General features: G+C 32.4%; 1 protein-coding gene across 6 annotated transcripts; it reads right to left on the bottom strand.

Moving 5' to 3' along the window:
* Positions 1–12663: 12663 nt before the first annotated feature.
* LOC114280316 (eukaryotic initiation factor 3 gamma subunit family protein) lies at positions 12664–23901 on the bottom strand. 6 transcript variants are annotated; one of them, XM_028222675.2, is made up of 13 exons: positions 23565–23901; positions 23326–23450; positions 20080–20200; positions 18533–18614; positions 18388–18458; positions 17860–17901; positions 16680–16804; positions 15782–15875; positions 15506–15602; positions 15240–15424; positions 15052–15157; positions 13950–14036; positions 12664–13039 (listed from the first exon to the last, which is right to left on the bottom strand). In XM_028222675.2, exons 1-13 carry the CDS (start codon positions 23690–23692, stop codon positions 12935–12937), a joined length of 1368 nt encoding a protein of 455 aa, XP_028078476.2. In that variant the 5' UTR covers positions 23693–23901; the 3' UTR covers positions 12664–12934. The 6 variants fall into 6 exon arrangements, with proteins under 6 accessions (XP_028078476.2, XP_028078474.2, XP_082778409.1 ...); XM_028222673.2 differs by having other exon boundaries at positions 15782–15878; positions 23565–23896; XM_082922283.1 differs by having other exon boundaries at positions 18533–18610; positions 20076–20200; positions 23565–23896.
* Between the last annotated feature and the right edge of the window lie 3846 nt (positions 23902–27747).

Consider the following 27747-nt stretch of genomic DNA (forward strand, 5'->3'; position numbering starts at 1 on the left):
CGTAAACATATAAATGCAAGTCAATATTACTATTTATGTAAATATTTATTATCTTGTAATAAATATTATTTTTATACTCATGATTGGCAAGTCTGCAACGTCATTGGCTCGTCAACTTATGTGGTACCTCTTGGTCTTTTATCTTGTCTTTTGCTGAAATGCTTGATCGGGAATTGATTATGTGATTAACCCTTCATAACTTTCTTTATTCCATTGCTTGCCCAACCTCAAGCAACTTGCTGCAGTGGGTAGCTGAGTTGCCAAAATGTTCCCTGCAATTTTTCTTGACAAACTGAAATGAATACCTAAAAAAGAAATTGCCACAAGAATCAAGGTGATAAATAACTTTATATGCAAAGACTACAAAAATGAGTTAATCGTTTTGATGTTGCAGAGTAAAAAATAAAAGAAATCCAGGAGGTGGGTCCTGCCCCAGTTAGCGGTATGTGGCCAAGGTGATGAATGAAGCCTGTTGTCAAAATTGCATACGGATCAGATACGATCTAACCATTGAGTTTTCATTTAATGTTGCAAATTGGCCGATTTATTTATCTCAATACAAGACGCAGAATTTTCAAAATTGGAATCTAAAAATGAATTCTACACGGCAAAAAACCTAGAAGGTAGTCGCCCCCAAAGTTTATCGGACCACCCGATTAACCCGAACACCCTAAGATGCAACAGAGCGCCTTGCGCCTAGAAGTGTACAATAAATTCTTATGTCATCTTCCCTATGCAGTAGGTCGTGAAATTCATAATTTTTTAAGTTTGAACTCCTGACTTTGAGCCTATAGATCTCCCTCGGTTTAAGTTCGATTGGCCTCATTCTTGCGGCGTTGGATTCATCTCTCGGCCTAGTATTCATTCCACCATTTAGACGCCTCATTTTACCTTTGTTTGGATGTCGTCGGACCTCCGAAAGTTGACCAAAAAATAAGGTTGTTCTATGCCTTTTCTTTTTCTTTTTCTTTTGGGTATTGTTCGGCTCTTGTCCTCGATAACAGTGTGGTCGGCTGAAGGAAGGTGTTTGGCAAAAGAGCTTGGTGCACATTGTGGAATATGCTCTTGGTGGTGAATAATCGAGGTCGTTTTCGTTGCCTAAGAATGGGGCTCGGGGTTACAGATCTACCGAGTAACTTTGTAGCTGTGCCAAACGATTTGTTATGAGTCACGGCACTGCTGAAATGAATATGCATGGCCCGAATGCTTGATATAAATGTAAAGTTACCGAACAGCCTTGTTGCATTGCCGGATAGGTCCATTGTGATTCTAAACCCGATTCAATGGAAAGTAATGAAAAGCCGAGAAACTTGAGTGGTTGTCCGAAGAATGTTGTGTGCTGCTGCCTTTAACGGAATTATTAGCTGGGCGGCATCATTTCTACTCTGAAGTTATTGAGTCAGCAACTGTGTTTTTCACTTGCCAATAGCTCTGGGTCGACTGCCCCACTAGGTTTGTCTTGCTGAGAAATTTGGAAGGCAAATCGCCTTGGCTGACATGCTAAAGCACTTGGTCGGCACGACTCCACCTTTGCCCATAATAGCGCTAGAGAGAGCCGTGGTCGGCCTATAACACGGTGTTTGTGAGCCGAACAAACAAGTCTGATGCATATGCAAATATTTGTATCCATGTATATATATATATATATAAATGTATCTTTGCAAATATAGAGATAGCTTTCAGAAATGAGATTTAGAATAACAAGAAGCTGATGAACAACCCAATAAAGAGTTACTGTTGTTGAGTTGGTTGATAGACAAGCCAAATAAAGTGTCGAATTAAATGAGCCTTTCAGTTTTAACATTTTACTCTGATCTTATTTCGATCTCGCTGAAAAGATAGTGGTGCCGAATATCCTGATTAATAAATCAGCCGTTTGGATGTTTCCACTATATATATACATATATATATTTTTTCTTTTTGGCAACCTACGCTAGTGTGCTGGCCAAAAAAAATTTTAGAGAGATAAAGTGAAGACCCAACTGTGGATTCCACAAAAATTGCTAGTATAGACATATGTATATCTCAAAAATTAATTATAAAATAAACTCCTTTGAGGAAAAAACTAAATAAACAATCCTGGGGATAGGTTTGGCTGAGAAACCCTTTTGATAATGCCTAAAAGAAGCTCTCACAAACATAATCTGAAACCCATTTTTAGAGAGAGAAAATGAAGATGCAAAAGTAAATCCATGAGCACTATTTTATTATAACACCTTTCATCAAGATTTACCATGAAAAAAGAAAAGATATTCCATGGAGTTTGTCAGTACACACAGATATATATATATACAATTCAAGAATTGATTTTACTGTAATTTTATAATAAATTTCATCAGAGAGAAAATTCAAAGCTTAGTTGTGGCTCGTGATAACCATCAAAGTGTTGTAGAATGTTTACTTACAGTAACATGTTTGTTGTATTCTTCGTTAATCTCATTCAGTTGTTCCTATTTACGGCGCCAATTGTGAGACCAGAAAAATCCTCTCACATGAATTATAGAGATCCAATGAAGAGATGAGATTTGCCCCTGTAAATCTACAAAAATGAATATGGTCGGCGCCACCCAACTGGGGTTGCGGGTCGGAGACACTCCGATGGTGAAGTCAATCACTAGATTCAGAGAAAGAAGAAGAAAATGAAGAATGTTTGTGTGCTGTATCACCGAGAGAGATGAGGCATACCTACATTCCATATGATGCCCTCCTTTTATAGAGGGGGAGTGTGATATTTACTTGATGGGCTCCCTTGTTTGGGCTGGGCCCAATAAGTTGGTATATTTTTTTTTCTACTCCCACATTTTTTTATAAGGTTTGATGCATTTTTACTAAAATTAATATATTTTTTAAAATATCTTTATATATTTGCAAAATATATTTTATATATCTTTTAATATTAAACAATATTTCCAAAACACTTGCTAACATTTTTCATTTATAAAAGTGTAAATACATAATCTCACTTGCACTTACATAAAATTATAATTTTTTTGAGCAAGACATAAAATGATAATTATTTGCTTTAATGTCTACTCAGCGTAGAATATAAAAATATATATAAAAAAAATGTCTACTTAGCGTTTAATGCGTTAGATTAATCTATATAATAAGGCAGCTCAGTTTTTGAATTTTGATGTGACTCTTATACCTGTGTCAAAATTTGGATCATTAGATTGAGTTAATCTAAGGGCTCAAAATATCCCACCCCATTTGTCTCTCATTTTGGACAGACAGCCTCTCAGTCTCACTCACTCCCATTTGTCTCTCTCATTCATCTGTTTTTGATTTCAAATTTTGAAAACACGCAGCCCCTCTTTCTCTCTCTCTCTCTCTCTCTCTCTCTCTCTTCTCCATCAGAGCCCAACCTTCCCTGTCGGAGCCCATTCCCTCTCATCATCTTCTCTCTTCATCTTCTCTCTTCCTCCCTCTCTCTCCCAATCTTCATCAGCAATGGCATCCCCAAACCCCATTGACGACGGAGCCGTTGCAAAAGAGGAACAAGGGGGCTACAAAGAAGATGATGAGATGATGAGATGATGAGGCAAAAGGGAACAATGGCGTTACATACGGTTCAGGTGAGCAAACCTGGGTTTTTTCTTTAGTATTTATATTTCTATCACAAGTTTAATTTGGGAATCCATTAGATAAACAAGTCTGTGTTTCATCAATGCTTTCTTTTTTTGATCAATGATTGTTTATCGGGGTTTAATAAGAGAACTCTGCTCATAGTTGTTTTTGTTTACTGGTTTGTTCTTCAGTTGGGTTTCTTTGATTTTGCATTAAAATGTGAAATTGGTCCAGGTAAGGAGTGTTGAAGACGGGTTTCAAGGGTCATGGCACTCTGGAACTGTGATTGCCTGTGAAAATCAGGCTCGAAGAGTCCAATACGACCATCTTTTGTGCGACGACGGTTTGCAACCTCTCATTGATTGTATAAAAGTCCCTCCTGTCATTGATGGCATTGTTCCGGCCATCAGGGTAATGTGTAACCATCGGGGTTTGATAAGGCCATTGCCACCACCGATTGATTTTACGAAATGATCTTTCCACTACGGACAGTGTGTTGACGTCTATTACAAGGAGGCATGGTGGGAGGGCGTGGTTTTTTACCATGAAGATGGCTCCGCGAGCCGAACAATTTTCTTTCCCGATATGGGTGATGAAATGCAGTTTAGAATCGATGCGTTACGGATTACTCAGGACTGGGATGAATTTACTGACGAATGGAAGCTTCGTGGGAACTGGTTGTTTCTTGAGTTGGTTGAGGAATTTGAGCAAGAGTGGCCACTTCAAGTTTCTGTGAGGCAAATTTGGTATGAAGTGAGGGTAAAGAAGGCTTTTCAGAACCTTGTGGAGTGGACTTCTACACTCAAGGGTGTCTGGAAAAATTTGGTGCGGGAAGTTATTTTTGATAATTGTAAGCTTGCTTTAAATCACTTTTTACATGAATTGAATTCATCAGGGGACTTGGCACAGGATGCCCATGGCCTGCCACCATCGTCCGAAACTCATCTTGATGTAATATCGAGGCCTGAAGCTAGGGTCTGCAATTTAACAAAAAATTTAATAGTATTTTAACTTACAGACCCTAGCTTTTTGTTAAATTTTTTGTTAAATTACAGACTCTCTTTTCTCACCCTCCTTCGCTGACGCCCTGCCCCGTCGCCTCCGAAAATGAAGTTGTTCTTCAACGAAGCTGTTCTTCATAAGGTAAAAAGCCCCAATAATAGATTTGAAGAAAGTTAGAAGATTGTTAACTGTTAAATTACAGAAAGTTAGAAAGTTGATAAATTTATTTTAACAAGTTGAATTTGTTAAATTACAGACCCTAGCTTTCTGTAATCACAAGTTAAATTACAACAAGTTAAATTTGAATTTGTAGTTTAACTTTGTAATTTGAATTTGAATTTGTTAAAAGGTAATTTGAGTGAGTGAGCTGTAATGTATTGATGGATATTTGATGGATTGAACAGCATGAAACTTGAATTGATGGATATTTCATTATGAAACTTGAATAGCAAAGCTCACTCAAATGTAATTTAATGTAATTTGAGTGAATTTGTTAAAAGGTAATTTTATATTGAAAAAAAAAAAACTATAATATGGATACTATAGAATTTATAATATTTATTTAGTTATTAATGTATTACAGTTTATTGAGCTTCACCACTTTTAAATCATTAGATTAAAAATTTGATATGAAAAACAATAATGTTGTATGAAACTTGAACAGCAAAGCTCACTCAAATGTATTAATGGAGACATATATAATAGAATATAGAGTATAAGCTCACAGCAAAGCTCACTTAAATTACAGACCCTAGCTTTCTGTAATTTGAATTTGTTAATGAAGTTAGAAAGTTAGAAGGTTGTTAACTGCTAAATTAACGAAGAAAGAAAGTTTGAAGAAAGTTAGAAAGTTAGAAGGTTGTCGCAGAAAAGTTAGAAGAAACACCATATGTTGTTAACTGCTAAATTACAGAGAGAAGGGAGAGAAGGTTGAGAAGCATTTGATTCCATGTGGGAAAAATATGAAACTTCGAGGAAATGAGTTATATTGGCATTCTGGAATTATTAGGAGTAATTTTAAACTTTATGACTTTAGAGATTTGAGTAAAAATTCAGGTAGTCCTCCAAAATTATAACTCATATACCCTTAGTTAGTTTCCTTTTATTTAATTTGTTCTTTATTACTTTCTAATTTTTCCTTGATACATTAAATTCATTTATAGAGTTCCAAAATACATTACTTTTTGAGTTATAGATTGTTCATTTCACTATTGGATATAGTTTGAAAGTTGAAAACATTTCAAACCCATTTCACTCTCCCTTTACTGCCCAAAACCCATTTCATCAACATTGTTTCTCTCTCTTTCTTTGCCACAGTGGTTGTATTCAAACCGATTCATCATCATTGCTTCGGTGGTTCTTTGTTGCTTCATCGGCTCTTCGTTGATTCGGTGGTCGTCATCGTATTCAGGTAACACCTCTCTCTTCCCCTCAAGGTCTCAGTCTCCCCACTCTCACTCTCTTCATGTTTTTTAATCATTTATGGAAATTTTCTGAGTTGTTTTCTCTCATCTCATGAATAATCCGGTATACATACTGTTTAGGTGAGCAAACCTGGGCTTTTTCCTTAGTATTTATATTTCTATCTTTGGGTAATCTTTGGATAATCTGTACTCTAATCTTTAATTTTTGGATAATCTTTACTCAAATCTTTAGTCTTTACTCTAAACTAAATGTGCACTTTGTGCATACTTTGTCTAAAATATTGAAAGAGTGGCAATCTTGAGTGAGCAACAAATTGTGCATATTTTGTTCAATTTGTTTGAAAAGATATGATAATGTCTGGAAGTACATTTCTCTTTCATCTTTATCCTAAATAGCATTCTAAGTGGCACAGTTGTCTTAGTAGTTTAAATGAATTTTAATGTGTACTATTTGGGTGTTGTTTTTATATGTTTTTTAAGGGTGACACTTTTGCTAAGTAAATTTTAAATTTTCTACTTTTTTTCCAAGAAAATATGTGATGTTCCTAAATACTTCTATCTAGATTTTATATTCTTAAGTAATTTTTTGAAATATGTCATGTGATGTTCTTTTTTTCTTTCTTTCTTTCTTCTTCTTCTTCTCCTCTCATTTTTTATTTTACTTTCAGAGTGAGGATTGTAAGTTGTGATAAAAAAAAAGAGGGTAAATTACAAACACACCCCTTAAGGTTTACTTAAATTATAAATTACCCCTGTGGTTCTAGAAATTACATTATATCCTCTAAGGTTTCTAATTTCATAACAAATAGGTCCTTTTATTGGTAAATTATCAAGTTAATTAATAGTTTTTAATAATGTTAAAATTTTATTTCAATTAATAATTTAAATAATTTTATTATTGTATAGGTGAACAGTTAGAAATTTCACTTTTTCAATTATTTTTGTTAAATAAAAAATTCTGACAGGGATGTATTTGTAATTTTCCAAATTACAGGAGACAATTTGTATTTTAATCAAACCTCAGGAGTGTATTTGTAATTTATCCAAAAAATTATACTTTCAGCTTTGCCAATTATTTTGTAAGACTTATAAACAATGTTGAGATTGGCTCAATGAGGTCTAGAAAGAATTTGTAAAAGAAAAACAGTAAAGAAGTCTAGATTAACAGAATCTAGTTAAACGCCAATTGGTTGTTTCTTTTTTTTTCTTCAAATGTTTGGTTTTGGAACTAAATTAATTCAGTAGACCATCTATGTTATTAGTTAGTCATCCTGGAGTAATAAGTGATGGCATAAACTTACTTTATACTTGAAGTAGTTTAAACATACTTTATACTTTTAATTGGATGATTATGCATAATGGTACCTCATAAGTGAAGAAGAAGGTTGTTTCACTTTCAATCCTTAATGTTGGTGAAGTGCCCTCTTAAATGTTGTGGGCAAATTCTTGGTGATTGATTTGGAATATACAACATGTTATCAATCACCTAGAAAGTGAAAAGTATGTAATCCTTTTTTTTTTTTTTAAGTAAGCAGGTCAATTGATTGGTTTGAGACAAATGTGGTGTTGGGTATAAGGTGAGAAAAAGCCATGAATTTCATGTAATGATTTTTTGAAATGGTTTAGATTTTAGAAACCCATTGTCATGTAATGATTTTTTTAAATGGGTTAGATTTAAATGTGTTTATGAATGGTTTTGATTCCAAAAATATTAAAATGATAAATGAACCAGCACAATTATTAAAATGGGTTTTTGAATGAGTTCTAAAATCAATTTTCATGTATTGAATTTCAGAAACTTATCTTTATTTTGTTTAATTTAGTTCACCTATGTAACTATTTTGTTTATATCATTTGGAGTATTAATTATGTGTTTCTCATTATATTTTTAACTGTTCCGTTTCTCTACTTAATTATGTTTAATTCAGTTTCATTCTCTCTCTTTCGTTTTTCAGTTGTGGTAAGTATCTTTTATAAGTATTTGGTTGTAATCTTTGCTTAAAAAAATAGTACACTTAATTTTATTTAATGAACCTTGGGTTTAATTTTAGTTAGATTCATGCCCATTAACATTGATTTCAAATTTGATTATTTTTTTGTTGCCTACTAATTGTTATACATAATGCTTCAACTAGAAAATGAGTTATGCATTATCACAAGGATGGAAACTCAAAGGAGCATGATCATCCAAAAATGGATACTTCACACAAGGTAAGCTTTAATTGTTTAAAATTTTAATTTTGTTTGGTTTTATAGCCTTCAAAAATTCTTCTTCCTTATAACAAGACTCTCTAAGTCTTAATAAAGAAAATTATTCGCTCCCCTTACAAAATTTGAGTTTAATTCTATTTGGAGGTTTGTATGATTTATCGGCATTCTCAATTGATCTATCTATACTATTATTTGCTTTTCTATTCATTTGTTTACTTTAGTAATGCATACATATGTCTATTCTCACTTCGCCATTGAATGACATAATTCAATTGACCATAATAATTATGTTCAATTCTTCTTAATTCATAACTATTGATTTTCCTATTTCTCATATGTATTTTGATGTGATTTTTCATGTTACAGTTTCTTTTGATGCAATTATTCTTCATTACAATTTCTTCCGATTTCTCATATGCATTTTGATGTGATTTTTCATAGCTATTGGTTTTTTGAAGCGAATTTAAGCGAGTGATTTTGTTGCAGATCATTGATCCATATTAGAAACATTGGATTACGTTGCTTCTACCGGTGTGTCGTTGGTTGGCTCTCTCATGTTAAATTATTTATTTATTTATTTATTTTTGGGTTAGCTAGAGTGATTCTTTTGTATCAAAATGTTCACTGACCTGCATTTGAAGGAATTTAAACCTGATAAAGCAAAAGGTTTACCAGTTATGATACTAATTCAATAACATTCTTTTATTGAAAGTTATCCCATTATGACGTGGATAAAAATCTAAAATTTGCTATTTGGACTTTAAATTTAGCAAATATTTCTAAATTCTTTGCATATGCTACATTCAAATATATAATTCATTTTTTGGACTTTCATTTTGAAATTTATAAATGCTTTCGCTTATTCAATATGTAGAAGCAATTTCAGTTTCTTACATGTGAAGTTTTAAGTCGGAATGATATTACCATTTTGAATTTGATTTATTACCATTGAGTTTCGTAGCACGTGATACTAAAAAAATTATTAGCAGTGCCTTCAGGCACGGGTCATCCCTACAGTAAAAGCAATATTTACAATAATATACACTTACGATTCACATATTCTTACTGTTAATGTTTTTCATTACAATATATAATGCCTAGAAAGACCTGGAGGACATTTCATGTCCAAGTTTGACATTGAATTTTTAGGTTCCTGTAGGCTGCCTAGAAAAACATGGAAAACATATTCATCCCAATCACACGTAATAAAAATTCAATATCAAGCTTGGGCATGCACATTCAGTTTCACCAGTCATGATTTATTTTCATTTTATAGTGTTAGGTTTGATTTGTTTGGAATTGTAGAGTATGGTCTGTTAAATATATTTTTATAACTGCATTTTAATCTTAATATTATTTACACCGTGTCTTTAGGCACGGGCATACGCTAGTTAGTATATAAATAAATTAAATTTAAAATATTTTTAAATACATTAAAATTTTAAATTCACTTATATGATTATTTGTTTTGATGTTTAGCCTTTCGTTTGGGATATGGGTTAATTTTTTAACTATTTTAATCTTGGACTAAAAAGTATCATTTGAGATGCACTTTTTAGCTTTTTTGATTTTTGTAAGAGAAAAAATGTAATTATTATGATTTGGATATGATTTTTTATCTTATTGACTTTTTAGCCTATTTTGTCTTTTTGTGACTAAAATAACCAAAAAAGCCCATGCCAAACATAGACTTTAACCTCGTTTGGGAACATGCTATTTTAAGATTCATTTGGGATGTGAGTTGATTTTTTGGTTATTTTAGTCTGGGTCTAAAAAGTCTTGTTTGTTTTTGACTTTTTGACTTTTTTGACTTTTGTAAGAGAAAAAATGAAATGATTATGGTTTGAATGTGACATTTTTTGAGTGTTTGGGAAATTGCTATTTTAATTTTTGGCTATTTTAGTAAGCTAAAACTTTTGTATTTGGAAAAGTGATTGAATTTTTTTGTAATTTGATGTGATGGTTGTGAAAGAAAAAGTGAAATGATTATGAGTTTGTAATGACATTTTGTCTTATTAGCTATTTTAGTTTGTTTTATTTTTTTTGTGAATTTTAGCCTAAATTGGGCTAAAATCCCACTTTCCAAACAGTTATTAGGCTAAAAATTTATTGTCTTTTTATGACTATTTTAGAAAAAAAAAACCCTCATTTAGCTTATGCAAATGATTTTTTTTTTTTTTTTTTTTTTTTTTTTTTTTTTTGGCTAAAATGAGGTTAAAAAAATTAATATGGCTATGTTTGGGATATTACTTTGGGCTAAAATAGTTATATAGGACAAAATTGACTATTTTAGCCAAATAGGACAAAATTTCACACATTCAACCCATAATCATTTCATTTTTTTTTTCTCACAAATGTCAAAAAATGAAAAAGTCAACCCACATCCCAAACGAAGTCTATGTTTGGGATATTATTTAACTTTTTACAAAAGGATGTGTAAAAAGTAGAGAGAAAGAGAATCTCTTATTTTTTTAATGTAAATTGTTAGTTTTTTAGTTTTTTTAATGACTTTTTAGCTTTTAGGTCAAAATGTGCTAAGGCCAAACACGGTCTTAGTGTTTAACTTGTTGAGACTAATTTATTATATAAATAAATTTAATTTATTTTAAAATACACTAATTTATATTTTAGTTTGATTAGTTTATATACATTTAAGAGTAATGGTAGGAATTTTAAATATTTTATTAATATTTTTATCAAATATTTTACATGAGCATCCTATACCTATGTGAGACATTTGATAAAAATATTAGTAAGACATTTGAGATCCCTAACATTCTCCTTTTAGGTTTTATAAAAACACAAACTACTCAAGTTCAAACTCATTTGGGATTGATTCAAAAAATTAAACAAAATAAATTTGAACATATTTTAAAACTTATTAATAAGGTATGAAGCATCGGTATTTTGACAAACATACTGTAGTCACATCAGATACTTACTAGTGTATGATATTTTTGTATACGTGCTAGGTACACGACATACATATTCAAATTTATTCTTCTTAATTTTTGACGTACCCAAACCTACCTAGTGTATACTCAAGTCGTATCATACCTCAGTCGAAACACTATTTTCTTCTACTATATAAATAAAATTCTTTTCACTAGACATCTTTTTTATTTTTAATTTTATACATAGCATGATTTTAAAATTAAGTTATGATTTGTAAGTTATTTAATATAATAATATTTAATTTTGATTTGTACATTTATTTTTAGTATTAAATATTAATTGTAGGTTAAATCTTAACAAATTAAACCATTTAATTAATTTTTACATTATTTTAAATTAAAAATAAATATTTTTTACAAACATATTAAGCCATACCCGTACCTTGCATTTTAAAAATTTTATCGTATTTACCTGTACCGTATTATTAGTCTAACCTGTGCTTGTGCTTCATAGTTAATAAGCCTAAAATTAATCAAGGGATTAATATTGATATTTAATGTTGGGAGAAGAGAGAGAAGAGAAAGGATCTAGACATATGAAATTTCATACACAAATTAAATAGTATTGATATTATTATTTTATATTATTATATGATGTGAATATATTTTTAATTAACAGCACATTAAAAATAATGTGTACATTTTCTCTCATCTAATGTGAATGTTCACAACACATTTTCGAAAAATTTGCTTTCATCTAATGTAGTGATGTGAACATTCACAACATGTAAACCTTATTTTTAATTGACAACATATTAAAAATAACGTTCATCATATTTTTAATTGAGAACACATTCTTATTCACAACATGTAGTAATGTGAACGTTTACATTCATATATTTTAGTATGAATATTCACATCATGTAATTGACAACACAATGATAAAAAATCAATTCAAATTAATGTGAATATTCATTTCAATTACATGATGTGAATATTCACATCATATGATTGATAACACAATGACAAAAATTCATTTCAAGTTAATATGAATATAATGACAGTCAACATCCTAATGTATAAGAACTATCAAAACATAATGACAATCAACATTAAATATCAACATTAATAGGAGACATAAGAAATTAAGGATGGTTTGATTTTCTTACCCCAAATAGAACCTAATAGAATAATAAAAAAGAATATAAGTTAGATAAAATAAAACTCTTAGAAAAAAGATTTATTAAAAAAAAAAAGCTCCTATTAATCAAACACACCTGATCTAATTAACATGGGCCAAAAGTGATTTGGGGATTTTTGTACATGTTTGGGCCTTTTTTAAGGCCCTATAGGGACGCAAAAAGCTCGAGTTTGTAATAAAGAGAGAATATAGATTTTCAAAAAAAAAAAAGGAAAAAAGAGAGAGAATATATAACGGCATAAATTGTGAACAGATTAGAGTTAAAATTACATTGTGGTGGTATTAGGTAAAATGTTTTTCTTTTAGGAAGATAAAATTATTGCATTAATTCCAAATGTTGGTACCAAATAATTGCAAGACAAGATTTTAAACACTGCCACTGAAAATTTTATTCAGCAGACGGTGCAGGCTTATAGGTTAGAGTTTACAGAAAATAAAAGGAAAAAAAAAAAACAAAAAAAAAAACATAACAAAACAAAACAAAATTAAATTCAAGCACAATTTATTGTTCAAATGAAACTCTTAAATTTGCAATTGAAAAGCTAGTGTACACTTCTTATCAAAGAAATTATACATTATGAGATGTGGGCAATTGCTCCCCTAAAAAAAAAATTTGTGGTCAAAAATTGAAGCAATTACTTCAGTTGTGGCTGGTCATCGCTACATATCCTAGTACCGCTTAGAATATACCCACCGAATGAGCTCATCTGCATTTGTGGATGGGTTCTCGATGGAAGAACCTGCAATGCAATAATAAACAAGTAAACAGTCAACAGAAGGATCGGTAATTAGTTTTATGGATGAACAAAACAACCTGTAATTTTCACTAGATCATTACCAAAATGAAATCCATGAAAATTTAGTACCAAACCTCCACTTGCTTCAACAAAAGTAAACTAGAAAGGAAGTACTCGATATTTCACAATTTGAAGAGTTCAAATAACATGAAACAACTACGCACTGGACTTAATGAGATAGAAAGATCCACGAGAAAAGTCCATTCACATAAAAGAAGGAAAAACCAAATATAGAAATAAAACCAGAATTGGGTATGGAGCTCACACATAAGACTGTTAACATACATGCCCATGACAACCTTGGATTATAAAACACGTGCCTTCAAATGCATAACAAGGCTACTCGTATAGTAGAAAACTGTTAGATAGTGAAACTGGTAATATTTTAAGTTTTTCTGAGGCTCCTCTATGGCAGTCAAGTTTTGCCTTGCATCCCCTATATATCACATTGGAGACCATCAAGTTTTGCTTATATAGCAATTCTGAGTTCTGAGTTAGAGCCCCATGGCATATAACTTCAACCTTACTCCTTTCCTCTCAGTATGTGAATAATGTTTGTGCAAATGGCACATGCTAGCTCCTTTACATATATGTTTTTTTGGTACAATCCTTTACATATATGTTGATTCATGCATTCATATTGAATTCATAGTTCTACACTTTTCCTCTAGATCATTTAAACATAACAAATCATAAATGAATGTGAATTAAAAAAAGTAAGAAAAAAAAAGGGACCAAGACACAGTAAATTTGTTAGAACAATCATAAATGAATGTGAATTAAAAACAAAAAGAAAGGGGGGGAAAAAAAAGGACGAAGAGATAGTAAATTCATTAGAAGATCTAAAACAAACCTGATATTCACGAAGCCAGGGTTCTGAAATTTGCAGTCCAACTGCCATTTTCCCAAGTTGTAGATTGTGCATGCATGTTGCAAGAGGCTGAACACACAGAATAAAGCATGAATTAGTTTTTTTCCTCTCATTGTCCCAAGGTAATAAACTGCAAGTCTACCAACCAAAGCCATAGCAGGAAAATGAACAGGCTCTGAAACAGATCACAGATAGCAACACTTCATAATAATTCAACAATGACATAAATTTCAATAATTGGAAATGAAGTATTCACAAGGGGTGCTTCATAGCATAGACTTGCTACCATTATAAAAAATAATAATACAAGTACAAAAGAAAAAAGCTATGACGGCTGTTTTGTTGTATGAATTGCCTTATTTTACAAGTTGCACCATTTGAGTTAATTATTCAAAATCTACGAATTTGAAAATGAGTTAATTCAATTGTGTGTACGCATTGAATGGAATAGATTTTGATTCTCCTAATTTTAAGATCAGCTAAATCTATGTTTTTTTAAGAAATAACCAAATTTAACTATTCATAAACTTGTTAGATTTTTTAGTTGTTTCACTTTTACACCCACATACATCTAATTATTTAAATTGTTGATATGCTAATACCGAAATAGTCAATTCACATTTTTTGGATAACTGTTGTTATATCAACTGAGGTAACATAATACCGTTTCTTTTCTCTCAAGGAAATAAAGACATTAATGACAGAAACCCTCCAAAGTAAACACGCTTCATCTTAGCTTCATTACAGGGAAAATAAAATAAAACAAGGAGATGAGTCTATGGAACTGAACTCAAACATTTTGAAACAAGTACTTTAACCAAAACATCACCATCAGTGTTCAGTGTTGCCACTAAAGAATTATCCCTATTGGGCTGGGTTAGCAGTATAACTCAAGTTTTGCTAAAACTACTCTACATGGAGGACTTATCAGCAAGGAAAAAAAAATGCTTAAAGCATGCCTCAAAAGTGAATATAAGGCCCTCTGTCTCCTCCCACATTATCTATTTAACATAGTAACATGCCTAAAGACATAAGCAAAAGAGCTAGAAAAATATATTACAAATATAAAGTAAACGCAACTGACTTGAACATATTGGTGATAAATTGCAAATGGAGCTGAAAATGATAAAAGCGGGAGGAGTTCTTTAACAATAGTCCAAGCATCCGCATCTGGAGTAGCAATTACTAGGCTGCACAAAGGATACGAACATAAGAATGTTAAGTGACATCTTTTGAATTATAAACCAAATGATCATACAAATGGCAATCAACCTAGAAAACCCATTTTCTTTCCACAAGTTGATGGCCTCTTGTGATGCCTTCTCTCCGGCTTTTGGGGTTTTGCATGCTTTGGTAACTGGAGAAGTAGATGTCTCGGGCATAAGATCCAGCATCCCATGTTCAGAAGAAAGTGCAGTTCCATCCATGCTTTCTGAGCACAGAGGAGATTTTTCTTCCTGCACAAAATTGTCCGCTGGTACAGTTAGAAAACCATGAGACAATATGCACCTAAATAATAAGGAAGTGTCCCCCCCTACATTTGACTGACTTCCAATGGCATCTCCAGCTTGGCCAATTTGCACAGAAGTTTCATTTTGAGTGGAACAAAGGTCAGTGAGCGAACACTGCACAATCCTGGACCAGATAAACTAGTAAGCACATTGAAACAGCTCCACACAAACTCATAAGCACCTCAAAACATAGTTCGGTAAAGATTCAAAATAAATGCTAAAAAGTTTCATAAAAAGGAAATATGAAAGAAAATGTAAAATAACTACACTTCCAAAAATAATAAAGCTTAAAACAAGATGCACCTTCTGCAAGTTTCACTGCTGAAGTTGAACATTCTTACTATATCCACTGGATATGGCGTAACCCCAAGATAAGTATTGCACACAAAACCTGTACCTGCTGAGACCAGCAACATCATCAAACAATTACAGAGTGCATGCAACAATGGGTGTCCTACTCTGCTTTACTTTAAAGAAACTTCTGTATGAAATGAACCATGTAAACAAACTGCACGCGGGAAAGAATTTAATGTAACAAATATCATGCCTAAATCTATTACCAAGACTTAAAAATAGGACATAAAAAGAGTTATCTCTTATGTGATGAAACTATCTCTGTATTTTTACAAGGTAACTGGGATAACATAGAAAATGAGCCTCCATACCCTGGCTGCAGGTTTGGGGGCGGGAAGCTAATGATTTAGGGTTAAGGTACAGTAGTTGTAACTCAAATCCCCATTAAGAATTACAGAAACAGACGTCTTGGTACATATAGAGGCAGTTTCTTTTAATGAAGAAGCATGCATAAACATTTAAAATAAGCTAAATAATAAGGATACAAAATATAAAATTAAAAAAAAAAAAAAAAAGGTATCATCAAAATATGCTAAGTATCCACTATTTAAAATCCATCCATTAATCTTCACACATAATGACTAGTTTCTTTATTTAAGCAATGAAGTAGCAATTATATTATCCTCAACAGCAAGTGGGGACACTCTGAAGTCTGAGCCTCCAGGAAAATTATGTGACACTTTATAAATTGTAAATTGAGATATTACTCAAAATGAAGCTTGAAATTCAAAAAAGCAAACTTGGTAGCATGAACTTAGGGTAGTTTTTAAGTATAACATACTCAACAAGTACTTTAAGCAGCAAGAAAAAGAGTTGTAAATTGTAATGAAGAAACCAAATAGCAGACCTCCCAAACGTTCAGCCACAGCACCAGTAAGAATACCACCAACCATATCCACCAAAAGGACATCAGAATGTGCACTGACATTCGCCATGGAGAGAAGAAGAGATAAAGAGTCCACCCGCAAGAACCTGAAAAGAATTGTAAATGAAGTAACAAATAGATTCCATTATATTATTATCCAGAGATGAGGTGAAACCAATTTTTAACCCCCTATTCATATGAAAACATAACTTAATCTTCCACAGCCAGAGAAATTAACAAGAAAGAAATGCTCACTAAACAATATAGGCAATTTTTATCTGGAGGATGGCTATAATGTTATTTCCACTTAGGAAGAATTACTGCATTTTGAATACAAGCCTCTTCATCTACATAAATTAACTCATGCCTGAGTCTATACATCAAATCACCAACATCAGCTGTCCCTGACGCAGAGTTGACCGAAATAAACTTGAGAACCAGGACCCACAGCATTAACACCTAACCACATAAGTGGAATGGAAATACCGAACATCTGAGAGGACATAATGGCTTAACAAGCTACCAGTACCATCACTTTTGTGCAGCCAGCAGCAATACAGGTAGCTGGAAATTATTCTAATACCATGATATATAAAAGCAATTAATTTTTGCAATTACTCTGAAAAGGGATAGAAAGAAATTCCTTATACATTCCAACCGATTCACAAATGAGCATAGGGACCAACTTATGGGAAAAGTAAGCCAACTTGAGGGCAATAGTGGAATGAAGCTCTCATCAGAATTATAAGTAGGAGAGAGAGAGAGGGAGAGAGAGAGAGAGAGAGAGAGAGAGAGAGAAACAAGAACTAACATTCAGAGTATGGTCTGGGCCTTAAATGCAAATATGTGACCAGCTCAACAATAATAGAAGTTAACAACTCTGGAAGCAAATGGAAGTGTAAAAAAGACCTTCTTTGAAACATAATTAAAACACAATAATATAGAAATTGACATGAAGGCAATGCACAAAATAACATGGACCAACACATGCACAAAACAAATTCAAAGAGACAAACACATTCATAATCCAATAGAATGAAAGTTCTGCACAGGCTTGTTTGAACTTCCCAAAAACAAATACTCATTCAAAATCTACAAATGATGTAATCATACCGAAATGAGAAACAAAAAACATAAAATTCATGAGTGGCAATACTATTACCCAATTCTGGCTGGATATTTCTTGAAGTATGTCTCACATATACTGAAATAAATAAAAATAACAAGTCAGCAAACAGAAAACAGTACCATCATCAAACAAGCACTAAAAGCTTACAGGACTAGTTAGAGACTAAATATAGAATGAGAGCTCTTTTCCATTTCCAAATCCTACAACCTTTTGTCTCTCCCACAAGTTACAAACCCCATTAATATGCAAGCTTTCAATAACCTAAAATCATAAGAAACCTAATTGTAGCATTTTGGGTTTTTCCTTGTACTACCCGGCATTATCCAAAGGAGAAGAGAGCATACAATCTGCATAAAGGTTTCCATGAGGTTCCAATATGATCTAGAAGACAGAACATAACTTTCATGCCACTAAGTAATTTAAGCCAGAATGATGTGGGGAGAAAATGCAGGTACCCTCATTTCATATTTATCTAAAATTCTCCCTTTTATATTATATGGAATTTTCAAAATATATCATTAATTAAATATTGTCCTGCGGACTGCATAAAAGAAAGATTACCTTCGTGTAAAAGGACGCCTCAAAAGTACCTTGGGTGCATATTTCTTTTGCTTCTTTAGTCTATACTTCTCCTGCAGCACATGAGAATTCAACATATATTTCACATAGACATTATCCTATACTCAAGCACCTAGGAGAACCTCACTTGTGAGAATGATGTTTTCTTCTCAAAAGTTGCACTGTTAGCAATGAGAGCTTGGACTATTTCATCCCCTGTGGCACCCTGTCTGCATCAAAGCTATACATTAGCCAAAAAATTATACAGAAACATCCAAAACAGACAAATGATGGCTAACAGCCACATAGCATAACAATAAATTTAGAGACAAATATTTATTTCTGGTTGGCACAAATGAAAGGCCTAATTTTACATCAAAACTCAAAAAATTATTTGGATTGATAAATCATTTATAATTTGTTTGTCCAATTTGAATATAGGGGGATTTGATCAAAATCTCCTCATAATAAAATTTTAATGCATTAAGGACAAACACAAAATGTTTTCCTTGAAAAGTCCAACATATACTATTATTATCAAAATATTAAACTTTAAAATAATATAATTTTTGACGTAGATGTCGGTTTTTAATAAAATTAGTATTTTTAAATTTTCTTATCAAGATCTATCAAATAAGATCCATGTTGATTATGAAATTCTTAAAAAAAAATAAAAATAAAAAAAATAATAATAATATTATTATTACCGTCAAAATAAATGTAAACAGTAACAGTAACAGTAACATGTTACTTTGATTTACAGTAACATGTTACTCTGACAATATTGTCCAAGAAAAAAAAAATATATATTTTACTTTGTCCTTTCCTTACTCAATTATGTGTTTTCTCCTTAAAGGGTTTATGAAGCAAATAAATTAGGTTGTCCTTTTCATCAAACAAGGGTCCAATGGATGGGTTTTGGCTAAATTTTCCTTGAATCTAATACCCCAATCAAAATTGAAGAACTATTCCAGCAATTCAAGCACCAAATTTTCTCTTCCCATCAGAATTACAAACAAAAAGATGTGACAAGATGCAAGATATATGTAGGCACCTATTTCAAGAAAATATATTGGTAGAACGAATGAACTTGTTGCTTTTTTGTAGATAGATAGAGAACTTAAACATAATGAGAGCCCTTTTCCATTTACTTCTTTTATGATTAGTTGCTGCAGTGTTGACTAGAAATCTAATAATATTTTCACAATAGATAAACTAACATTGTTAAATCTAATCTGCATTTCCACACCAACAAAAGCCATGCAATTCCAATGGAAAGCCAAACCATCCAAACTCATGCATTTCCAAACTTAAGAAATCACTATTAGTAGGAGGCCTACTGTGTGTGACCTCCTCATCATTAAATTAAATATAGATAACACACAATATTCTCTATGGATCAATTGCAAAGAAGCTGCAACTCCAAATGTTTGTACAAAGTATATTATCGACAATAACATCCTAAAGTAATTTCAAACATATGGCATGGAATCATAAAAATGCATAAAATAAATAAGCAAATAAAACACCATACACAATGCACATATTGCAATATAACAAATTGACAACACATTCAAGTAAAATCATCACTGTTGTGTTCCCAATCTGCCAAATCTTTAGGGTTGTGTAAAATGCAATGTTAAATATGTGTTTTGCACAAGGCCTTTAATTGAAAATGTTGCATAACATACCAACCTTCGCATCTCATCTATATCTTCACCAGTGAGGCTTTGGGCAGTATTATTATCAACCAATCCTCGGTTGTCTTTGCACTCGTCTTTAATTTGGCAATCCCCTTTTTCTTCAACATTATCACCTGATAATAAAAATTCCCCAAAGACATCATTAATTTAAAAACCATAATGCAAAGAACGAAGAAAAGGGTCACAACTGGCAACAAAAAAACAAGTTGGAATAGATCTGAAAAATAAAAAATAACACAAAATACAATTTGCATAGAAGTCTAACAAATACTGTGTAAAATAAATTGATGAATGTAAAATAAATTGATGTATATTATTGATTGATTTTTTTGATGTTTACAATGATTGATATATATAGAAGAGAAGAATGTAGTAGGTGAAGGTAGGTGAAGATGTAGTAGGTGATGGTAGTAGGTAGTGGTAGGTGTAGTAGGTGTGGTAGGTGAAGGTAAATTCTAACAGCCCCCCGCAAACTCAAGGAGGATAGAAACTAACCAACTTGAGTTTGAAGAGAGGAACAAAACAAGAAAATACATAAAAATAAAAAGAGGATAGGTGACACTGTATGGTCGTGTCAGACCATTGGTGAAGACACTGGATGGTGGTGTCATAACGTTGTAGAGGACACTGTATGGGGGTGTCATAACGGTGTAGAAGACAGTTTATGGGGTCATGTCGGACCGTTGGAGAAGACAGTTTATGAGGTCATGTCGGACCGTTGGATGCAGACAATGTTGTGACAGTTTACGGAGTCTTGCTGGACCCTTGTAGAAACTAACCGGAATCAATGTCGGGACAGTTTACAGAGTCTTGTCGGACCCTTGTAGAAACTAACCGGAATCTATGTCGGGACAGTTTATAGAGTCTTGTCGGACCCATAAAGGAGCTAACCGGAATCAATGTCGGGACAGTTTACAGAGTCTTGTCGGACCCTTAAAAAGTCGCACCCTCAAAAGGTGTGCCCAATTCATAAAAAGGCGTGCCATCAAAAGGCGTGCCATCAAAAGGCGTGTCCACTTTATCAAAAGATGTGCCATGAAAAGGCGTGCCAGTTTGTCGGGCGTCAAGAGGCGCGCGATGCGCGTGGCTGCCTTGGCTATATAACCAAGACGAAGGCAGAGGCTGAGGCAGAGAAAAACTGAGAGAAACCTCTGAAAAATCCTTCGTGTTGCTGAGAAAGAGAGTTCCTTGTGCTGAGAGAGATAGTCTGTAACACTTTGTTGCCCAGAAAATGGCCTCGTCTTCCCGTGGACTGCTCACCCTCTTTCCCGACCTCAACGAGTCAACAAGAGAGAGAACTGGAGCGGTGGCACTGGAACCTCAACCGAGTGCCCCGGAGTTTACTCCGCTGAACTTTCCGATGCGATCTGTGGAGCAAAGAATGGCAGTGCAGTCGGATGTGGAAGCCAATCAGTATACATTAAAGTCATGTGTGGAAACCATGACTGCGGTGACAAACTTGTCGAACCGGCTGCAGAGTAGGGCAAATGAGGTGCAGCAGTTAAACTCCCAGCTGGCTCTGCTCCAACGCATGTATAAGGATGCGCGAGCAGAGATAAGTGTGCTAAAGGCGGAAAATAAGGAGCTGAAGCGGAAGGCCACCGTGATGTTCCGATTTGGAGGTCCGCCGTATGCTGCAGTGGAGGAGTATGGGGGAGTGAACTTGCCCGGCGGCGTGGAAAACACGGAGGCCGGACGAGCACGGGACACCCAAGATAAAAGTAAGAAGAAGAGACCTGCAGCTGAGTAGAGAAGGGAAAAGAAAAATCCCACTGGGGGTGTGGTTGTTTTGTTGGTGTGTCTGTTTGTTTTTTTTTTTTTTTGATGTAAAATGGTGAACGGGGTAAACCCCGACATGAATAAAAGGAGTGGTATGCAAGTCGTCTTCGTCTAAAGTTGTTTTGTGTTTTGTGTTTTTTTTTTTTTTTTAATAAATAAATAAATAAATAAATAAAATAAAATAAAATAAAATAAAGAAATGGGGCAACGTGGGTGAGAGAAAAAGTAAAGAGAGAGAGAAAAGCTGTAAAGTGTTTGGTGACAGCTATCTTCTGTAGGTTCTGCTCATGGTATACTTTCTTTAATGCCTCGTGATAAGCATCTTTACAAATGTGCTCATGCTCTCAACAGTGTTGCTGCAATTCCTAGACGTGCAACTGTTGTAAATTGCTGCAGCCAAAACCTTGAATATGGTTGTAATAGGGCTTCCATGAGGAATTTTGGTCCTGTAAATAGAGCAAGGATCCTTGGTGCTGTAAATAAGGGGAGCCAAGGAGGAAGACTGGGATAGAGATTAATATTGTCGCAGAGGAGATCCCAAAACCCCATTGCTTGTTGCATACATCCTTCTCGAATCCGCGATTCTAAAGACCTGTGAAGAAGATCGAGTGCGAGGACTTGAGAGCAAAGCCGTCGAGCAAGACTAGGATGCGCCGATCGGTAGAGTTTTCGGGAGAGAAGGAATGGCAGATGATTGGGAGAAATGAGAGAAAGATGAGAGAAGTGATCGTCTTTTGACGGAGGAGCCGCACATGGTGCAGCAATGGGCGGCAGCGGAGTACCCACCGTGTTCTTCCATTTCTTGTGAGTGTGCTGCTGTGTGTTAGAGATCAGTTATGGAATTTGTGGCAGCGGAGTGAAGGTATGTGTAGGGGTCCGGCGGGCGGCCAAGGCGAGGCTGCCGCCCGCCGGTGAAGCAGAATTATTAGTTTCTCAACCTTGCTCTGATACCATGTAAAATAAATTGATGAATGTAAAATAAATTGATGTATATTATTGATTGATTTTTTTGATGTTTACAATGATTGATATATATAGAAGAGAAGAATGTAGTAGGTGAAGGTAGGTGAAGATGTAGTAGGTGATGGTAGTAGGTAGTGGTAGGTGTAGTAGGTGTGGTAGGTGAAGGTAAATTCTAACATAGTGGCATTAAATTGTCAAGCTATGCACAACAATAAGCATAAGAGGACAAAATGTGAATCATTGTCTGTATTATAAAAAACGTAAGTAATAGTAAAGCACGAACTAACTCTAATTTGCATTTAAAAAAAAATGTTAAAAATATGCTCAAAAAAAGTACGGGCTCCATCTATTTTAACAAAAACCAATTTGACAAAAAAATGTCTTAAAGAGTTAAGTTAAGGCTCAATTTATCCAAATGAGATTAGTTGGTTTCCCATAATAGCTCAGAAAATACATTAAATCAAACAAGTTGAGAGAAGAAAATGGAGAATCAAACCTTCAGTAATAGAAAGTGGAGATAAAAATGGTCCTTCCTTTCCATTCTCAACTTGAAACAAAGTACCAAAAGGACGACCAATCAATGGCTGAAGAAGACAATTCTTATTCCCAATTTTCAAACTCCTGCAATTCCATTCCGTATCAATCCAAACAGTAGAGCACTGGAAACAAATTACGTTATCCATATACACATGTACACACATACATATAAGACACAAGATTAGAAAAAAGACTTACGAGGCAGCAGTGAGACGAGCAAAAACGAGACGGTCACCATCGTTGATGTCGAGCAAGACACTGCAACCTTCCCAGGTAACTCTAGGGTTTTGATTTGAATCTTCCTCAAGTTTGTTATTCTGGAGCATCTTTGAATGTTTATTTTATTTTTTCCGACAAAAGAAAAAATTTAATTCCCACAGAGAAAATTTTCAGTGTTTCCAGTGTTGATGGAAAATTAGGGATTTAGGAGGGAAATCTAGGGTTTGTGATTTTCCCGTGTTGTGCCTCACTGTATGACGGCGTACGATAAAAATCTGTTACTCGGCACTTGGCCAGACCTGATTGGAGGCACGGCAATCTTCGCGTGATGATGAATTATTCTATTTGGATTAGTATTTATTTTGCATTGGGCTCTATGGTTTTGCGCCTCATTTGGGCCTTAGCCCACTAATTTCACACCATGTATTGGGCTCTATATGGGCCCCAACCCACTGAAAATAGTCTGCACCAAGACACTATAGGCCTTGGGCCGGTCCTGAGTTTTTTGGAGCCAAGGCGAATCATTATAATGGGGCTTTTAATGAGAAAAAAAAGACACAAATAAAAAATAAGCAAGTCAAAAATAAAAAGGCAATGAAATCGATAATTAAAGAAAAGAGATACCAAATTAAAAAGAAAAGCCCTCAAATAAAAAAAATAGTGAATTTAAAAAGTAATTAAGACAGAGAGAGAGAGGACTACAGTGGTGCTACATACATTAATTAGTGTACACACTAGTGTACCAACTAGTGTTATGATATTATTATTGACTACATTTATTATATAAATTACAAACACCCAAAATCATACAAATGATATCACATCATCTATTAATACATTAATTAGTACATATAACATTATTCAAGAGGACTAACAGTTGGTGATTCGATGATTTGATGTCGTAGAAATCACCTCGCTAATTGCTTCATTACCTGTAGAATTTAAACTTGTTTGCTTCATCGCGGTTTGCTTTCACGATTTGTTCGAAACTTCCAGTAAAAGAGTGGAGTCTGGAGAAAAGAAGCAAGACAAGTGATATATGTATTATTTATGAACTTTACCCCATATATTTATATTTTATATTTTCAACCCTGAATTTTTTTTGGGCCCTTTTTGTTTGGGCTACTAATATTTCATGACTTAAACATATTATCGGGCCCTTAAATTTTGTTAATTTTTTGGGGGGCCCAAGGCAGGATTGCCTTGCTTGCCTTGGGCCAGGGCCGGGCCTTGGATCAGCGAAAGCAATTGTGGAGCCCGGACCAGAGCTGTCGGGCAATATACCTACTATCATTTATGAATAGAATTTATATGCAAAATGATGCTTATTTACATTCACTTAATATAAATAAATAATTAATTATTATAGCTCAAAATTATAAAAATATTATTATGCTATTTTACATAATTTTATATTTTAATATTGTGAAATAATAATATATTTATTGAATAAGCAATGGGAAAAGTGGTACAGGGACAGACGGAAAATTTAATTTTCTTACATTTTTGCTCAAAACAATTATTGATGGAATAGTTTAAACAATTGTAAAAAATGTGTTTTTACTTGGATAATTTTGGTATTAAAATTTATGTTACACAATTTCAATTTTCCTCACTTAAATTTTATCTAATCTATATCTATATCTATATCTATATCTATCTATCTATCTATATTATTATATATATAACCAAATGTAGTTGTTAAGTCGAAAAGTTTCAAAACTTGAATTCTAAATTCTCATAATTTTGAAAGAAAAAAAATATTACGTGGCACTATCTTTCACCTCTCTTTTCCCTCTTCAAGCCTTTTCACTCTCTCTCTCCCTATATAAAATATAAAATATTAAAATATTCATCCATATCCATCACCAACAATAATATTTATCCCCAAATAATAAAATATTCATCTATATCCATCACCTACAATAATATCTTACGTGACACTATCTTTTACCTCTCTTTTCCCTCTTCAAGCCTTTTCAGACACTCTCTCCCTATATAAAATATAAAATATTAAAATATTCATCCATATCCATCACCAACAATAATATTTATCCCCAAACAATAAAATATTCATCCATATCCATCACCTACAATAATATCTATCTCACTCTCAATCTTAATTTAATAAATAAAAAAAAAATCCGGAACTCCTATAACTTTCACATACACACCTCTATTCAATTTATTTCAATCAAATTCAATCATTTTCTCATCTATCCATATTTTATTTCTCAGAATAACTCATCTTCTCCATTGTTACATTTTGCAAGTTTGATGATCTGAAAAAAAATCATTACAAGGTCAGTGTAATATTATTTCTTATTTTATATGCATTTTTTTAGTGTTTGTTACTTTGTGTGTATATATTTCTCTTTCTTAATATTTTTCAATTCATCTACACATCTTTTCATATTCTCTATTTTTATGCTCCTAATATTATTTCTTATTTTATATGCATTTTTTTAGTGTTTATTACTTTTGTATGTATATATATATTGCCAATATTTTTCAGTTTATTTACATATCTTTTCATCTTCTCCATTATTACATTCAATCATTCTCTCATCTACCTATCTTTTTTCAAAATAACTCCTCTTCTCGATTGTTATATTTTACAAGTTTGATGATCTGTGAAAATCATTACAAGGTCAGTGCAATATTATTTTTACTTTCTATGTATTTTTTTAGTATTTGTTACTTTGTGTGCATATATATTTTTTCTAATATTTTTCAATTCTTCTACACATCTTTTCATTTTCTCCATTTTTATGATCCTAATATTATTTCCCACTTTATATGTATTTTTTCAATGTCTATTACTTTTATGTGTGTATATTTTTTTGCTAATATTTTTCAATTTATTTACACATCTTTTCATCATCTTCATTATTATATTTTACATGATTTGGGCTTGCTTTTTTTTTTTAAAAATAAAAATAAAAAATTGTGAATTGCGTTTGTTCTTCAATTTAATCAGATTTGAAACTCATCAAATCTTGAATTTAATTTTTTTTTATTTTATTTTATCTCATATCTATCACACCATCACACCCGTTAATAGTTTCAGATAAACTCTTGAAATCAAGAAGATCAACTATGCATAGAGTTAATCTCACATTTGCTCCTTCAAGCTCTTTCAATCGTCTACAACCAATATACATCCAGTTAAATACACACACAAAAAACAACTTCAAAACCTTAAACACAATTTCTCAATTTTAAAATTTTTAAAAATAAAAAATATATTTGGCTTAAAGTGATAGGTACATCTAACAATATTTAATTTTAAAATGTTTAAATTCTATCTAAACATACCTAATTTAAATTTTTGAAATTTTTTTAATAATATGAAAAAAAATGGTTCAAATCTATTAGTGTATTATCTAAATTTTGAATTAACTCACATGGCATAATCTTATTGGATTTAACATTTAAATTTTAAAATTAACTAAAATGTCTAATTATATGATTAGAGGAATTTCAATACTTTGTTTTGAATTTTTCATTTTTTTTTTATTTTTGCAAAATTTAATGCTAAGTGTTGATTTTTTATTGGCTATCCATGATTTTATCCAAAAAATTTTTTGTAGGCTATAATGATAACAATTGACTACCATTAATTTAAAAAATTTCTATCAATGTTTTTTTTTTTTTTTGAAAAAATCATCATCAAGCATGCAATTTAAAAATTAAATATATTTTATTCTATTACAACTTTATTAAAAAAATAAATTTATTTTGCTACTATTTAATAAAATATATATGCCTTTATTTTGATATAACAAACAAAATTAAATTATCTTTTACTCATACGTAATCTCTCATAAATATTTTATTTTTTAAAAATTTTGATTATCAACAACCGAATTCTCACATTTCTCTCTTCTTTTTTTTTTGTAGGATGTTTATTTTACTTTTATCTTTATTTTTCAAATTAGATTTGATATCTATCTTTTTACCTATGTATATATCTATACTATATATATAAGCAAATATAATGTGTTCTCTAAAATTTTTAAAGTCTCTATACTCAATTCTTAAGCAGAGTTAAGATTCTATTTCCTACATGTTGCTTTCTCAAAGTTATGTTTTTAATTTTTCATCCTTATTTTTCTCCAATAAGAAATATTTTTTTTCTCTTACTATTGTTTTTATTTTA

The sequence above is a fragment of the Camellia sinensis genome, chromosome 3 (genome assembly GCF_055761805.1).
Source record: "Camellia sinensis isolate YWXY chromosome 3, ASM5576180v1, whole genome shotgun sequence".
In the NCBI taxonomy this organism is placed as follows: domain Eukaryota; kingdom Viridiplantae; phylum Streptophyta; class Magnoliopsida; order Ericales; family Theaceae; genus Camellia; species Camellia sinensis.

Excerpts from the sequence above, each read along its gene's own strand:
- LOC114280316 (XM_028222673.2), bottom strand. The coding sequence starts at position 23,692 with ATGCTCCAGAATAACAAACTTGAGGAAGATTCAAATCAAAACCCTAGA. Across the intron at positions 15,425-15,505 it reads CCATTGGAAGTCAGTCAAAT|GAAGAAAAATCTCCTCTGTG; the intron begins GTAGGGGGGGAC and ends AATTTTGTGCAG. Across the intron at positions 13,040-13,949 it reads CCTGGCTTCGTGAATATCAG|GTTCTTCCATCGAGAACCCA; the intron begins GTTTGTTTTAGA and ends ATTGCATTGCAG.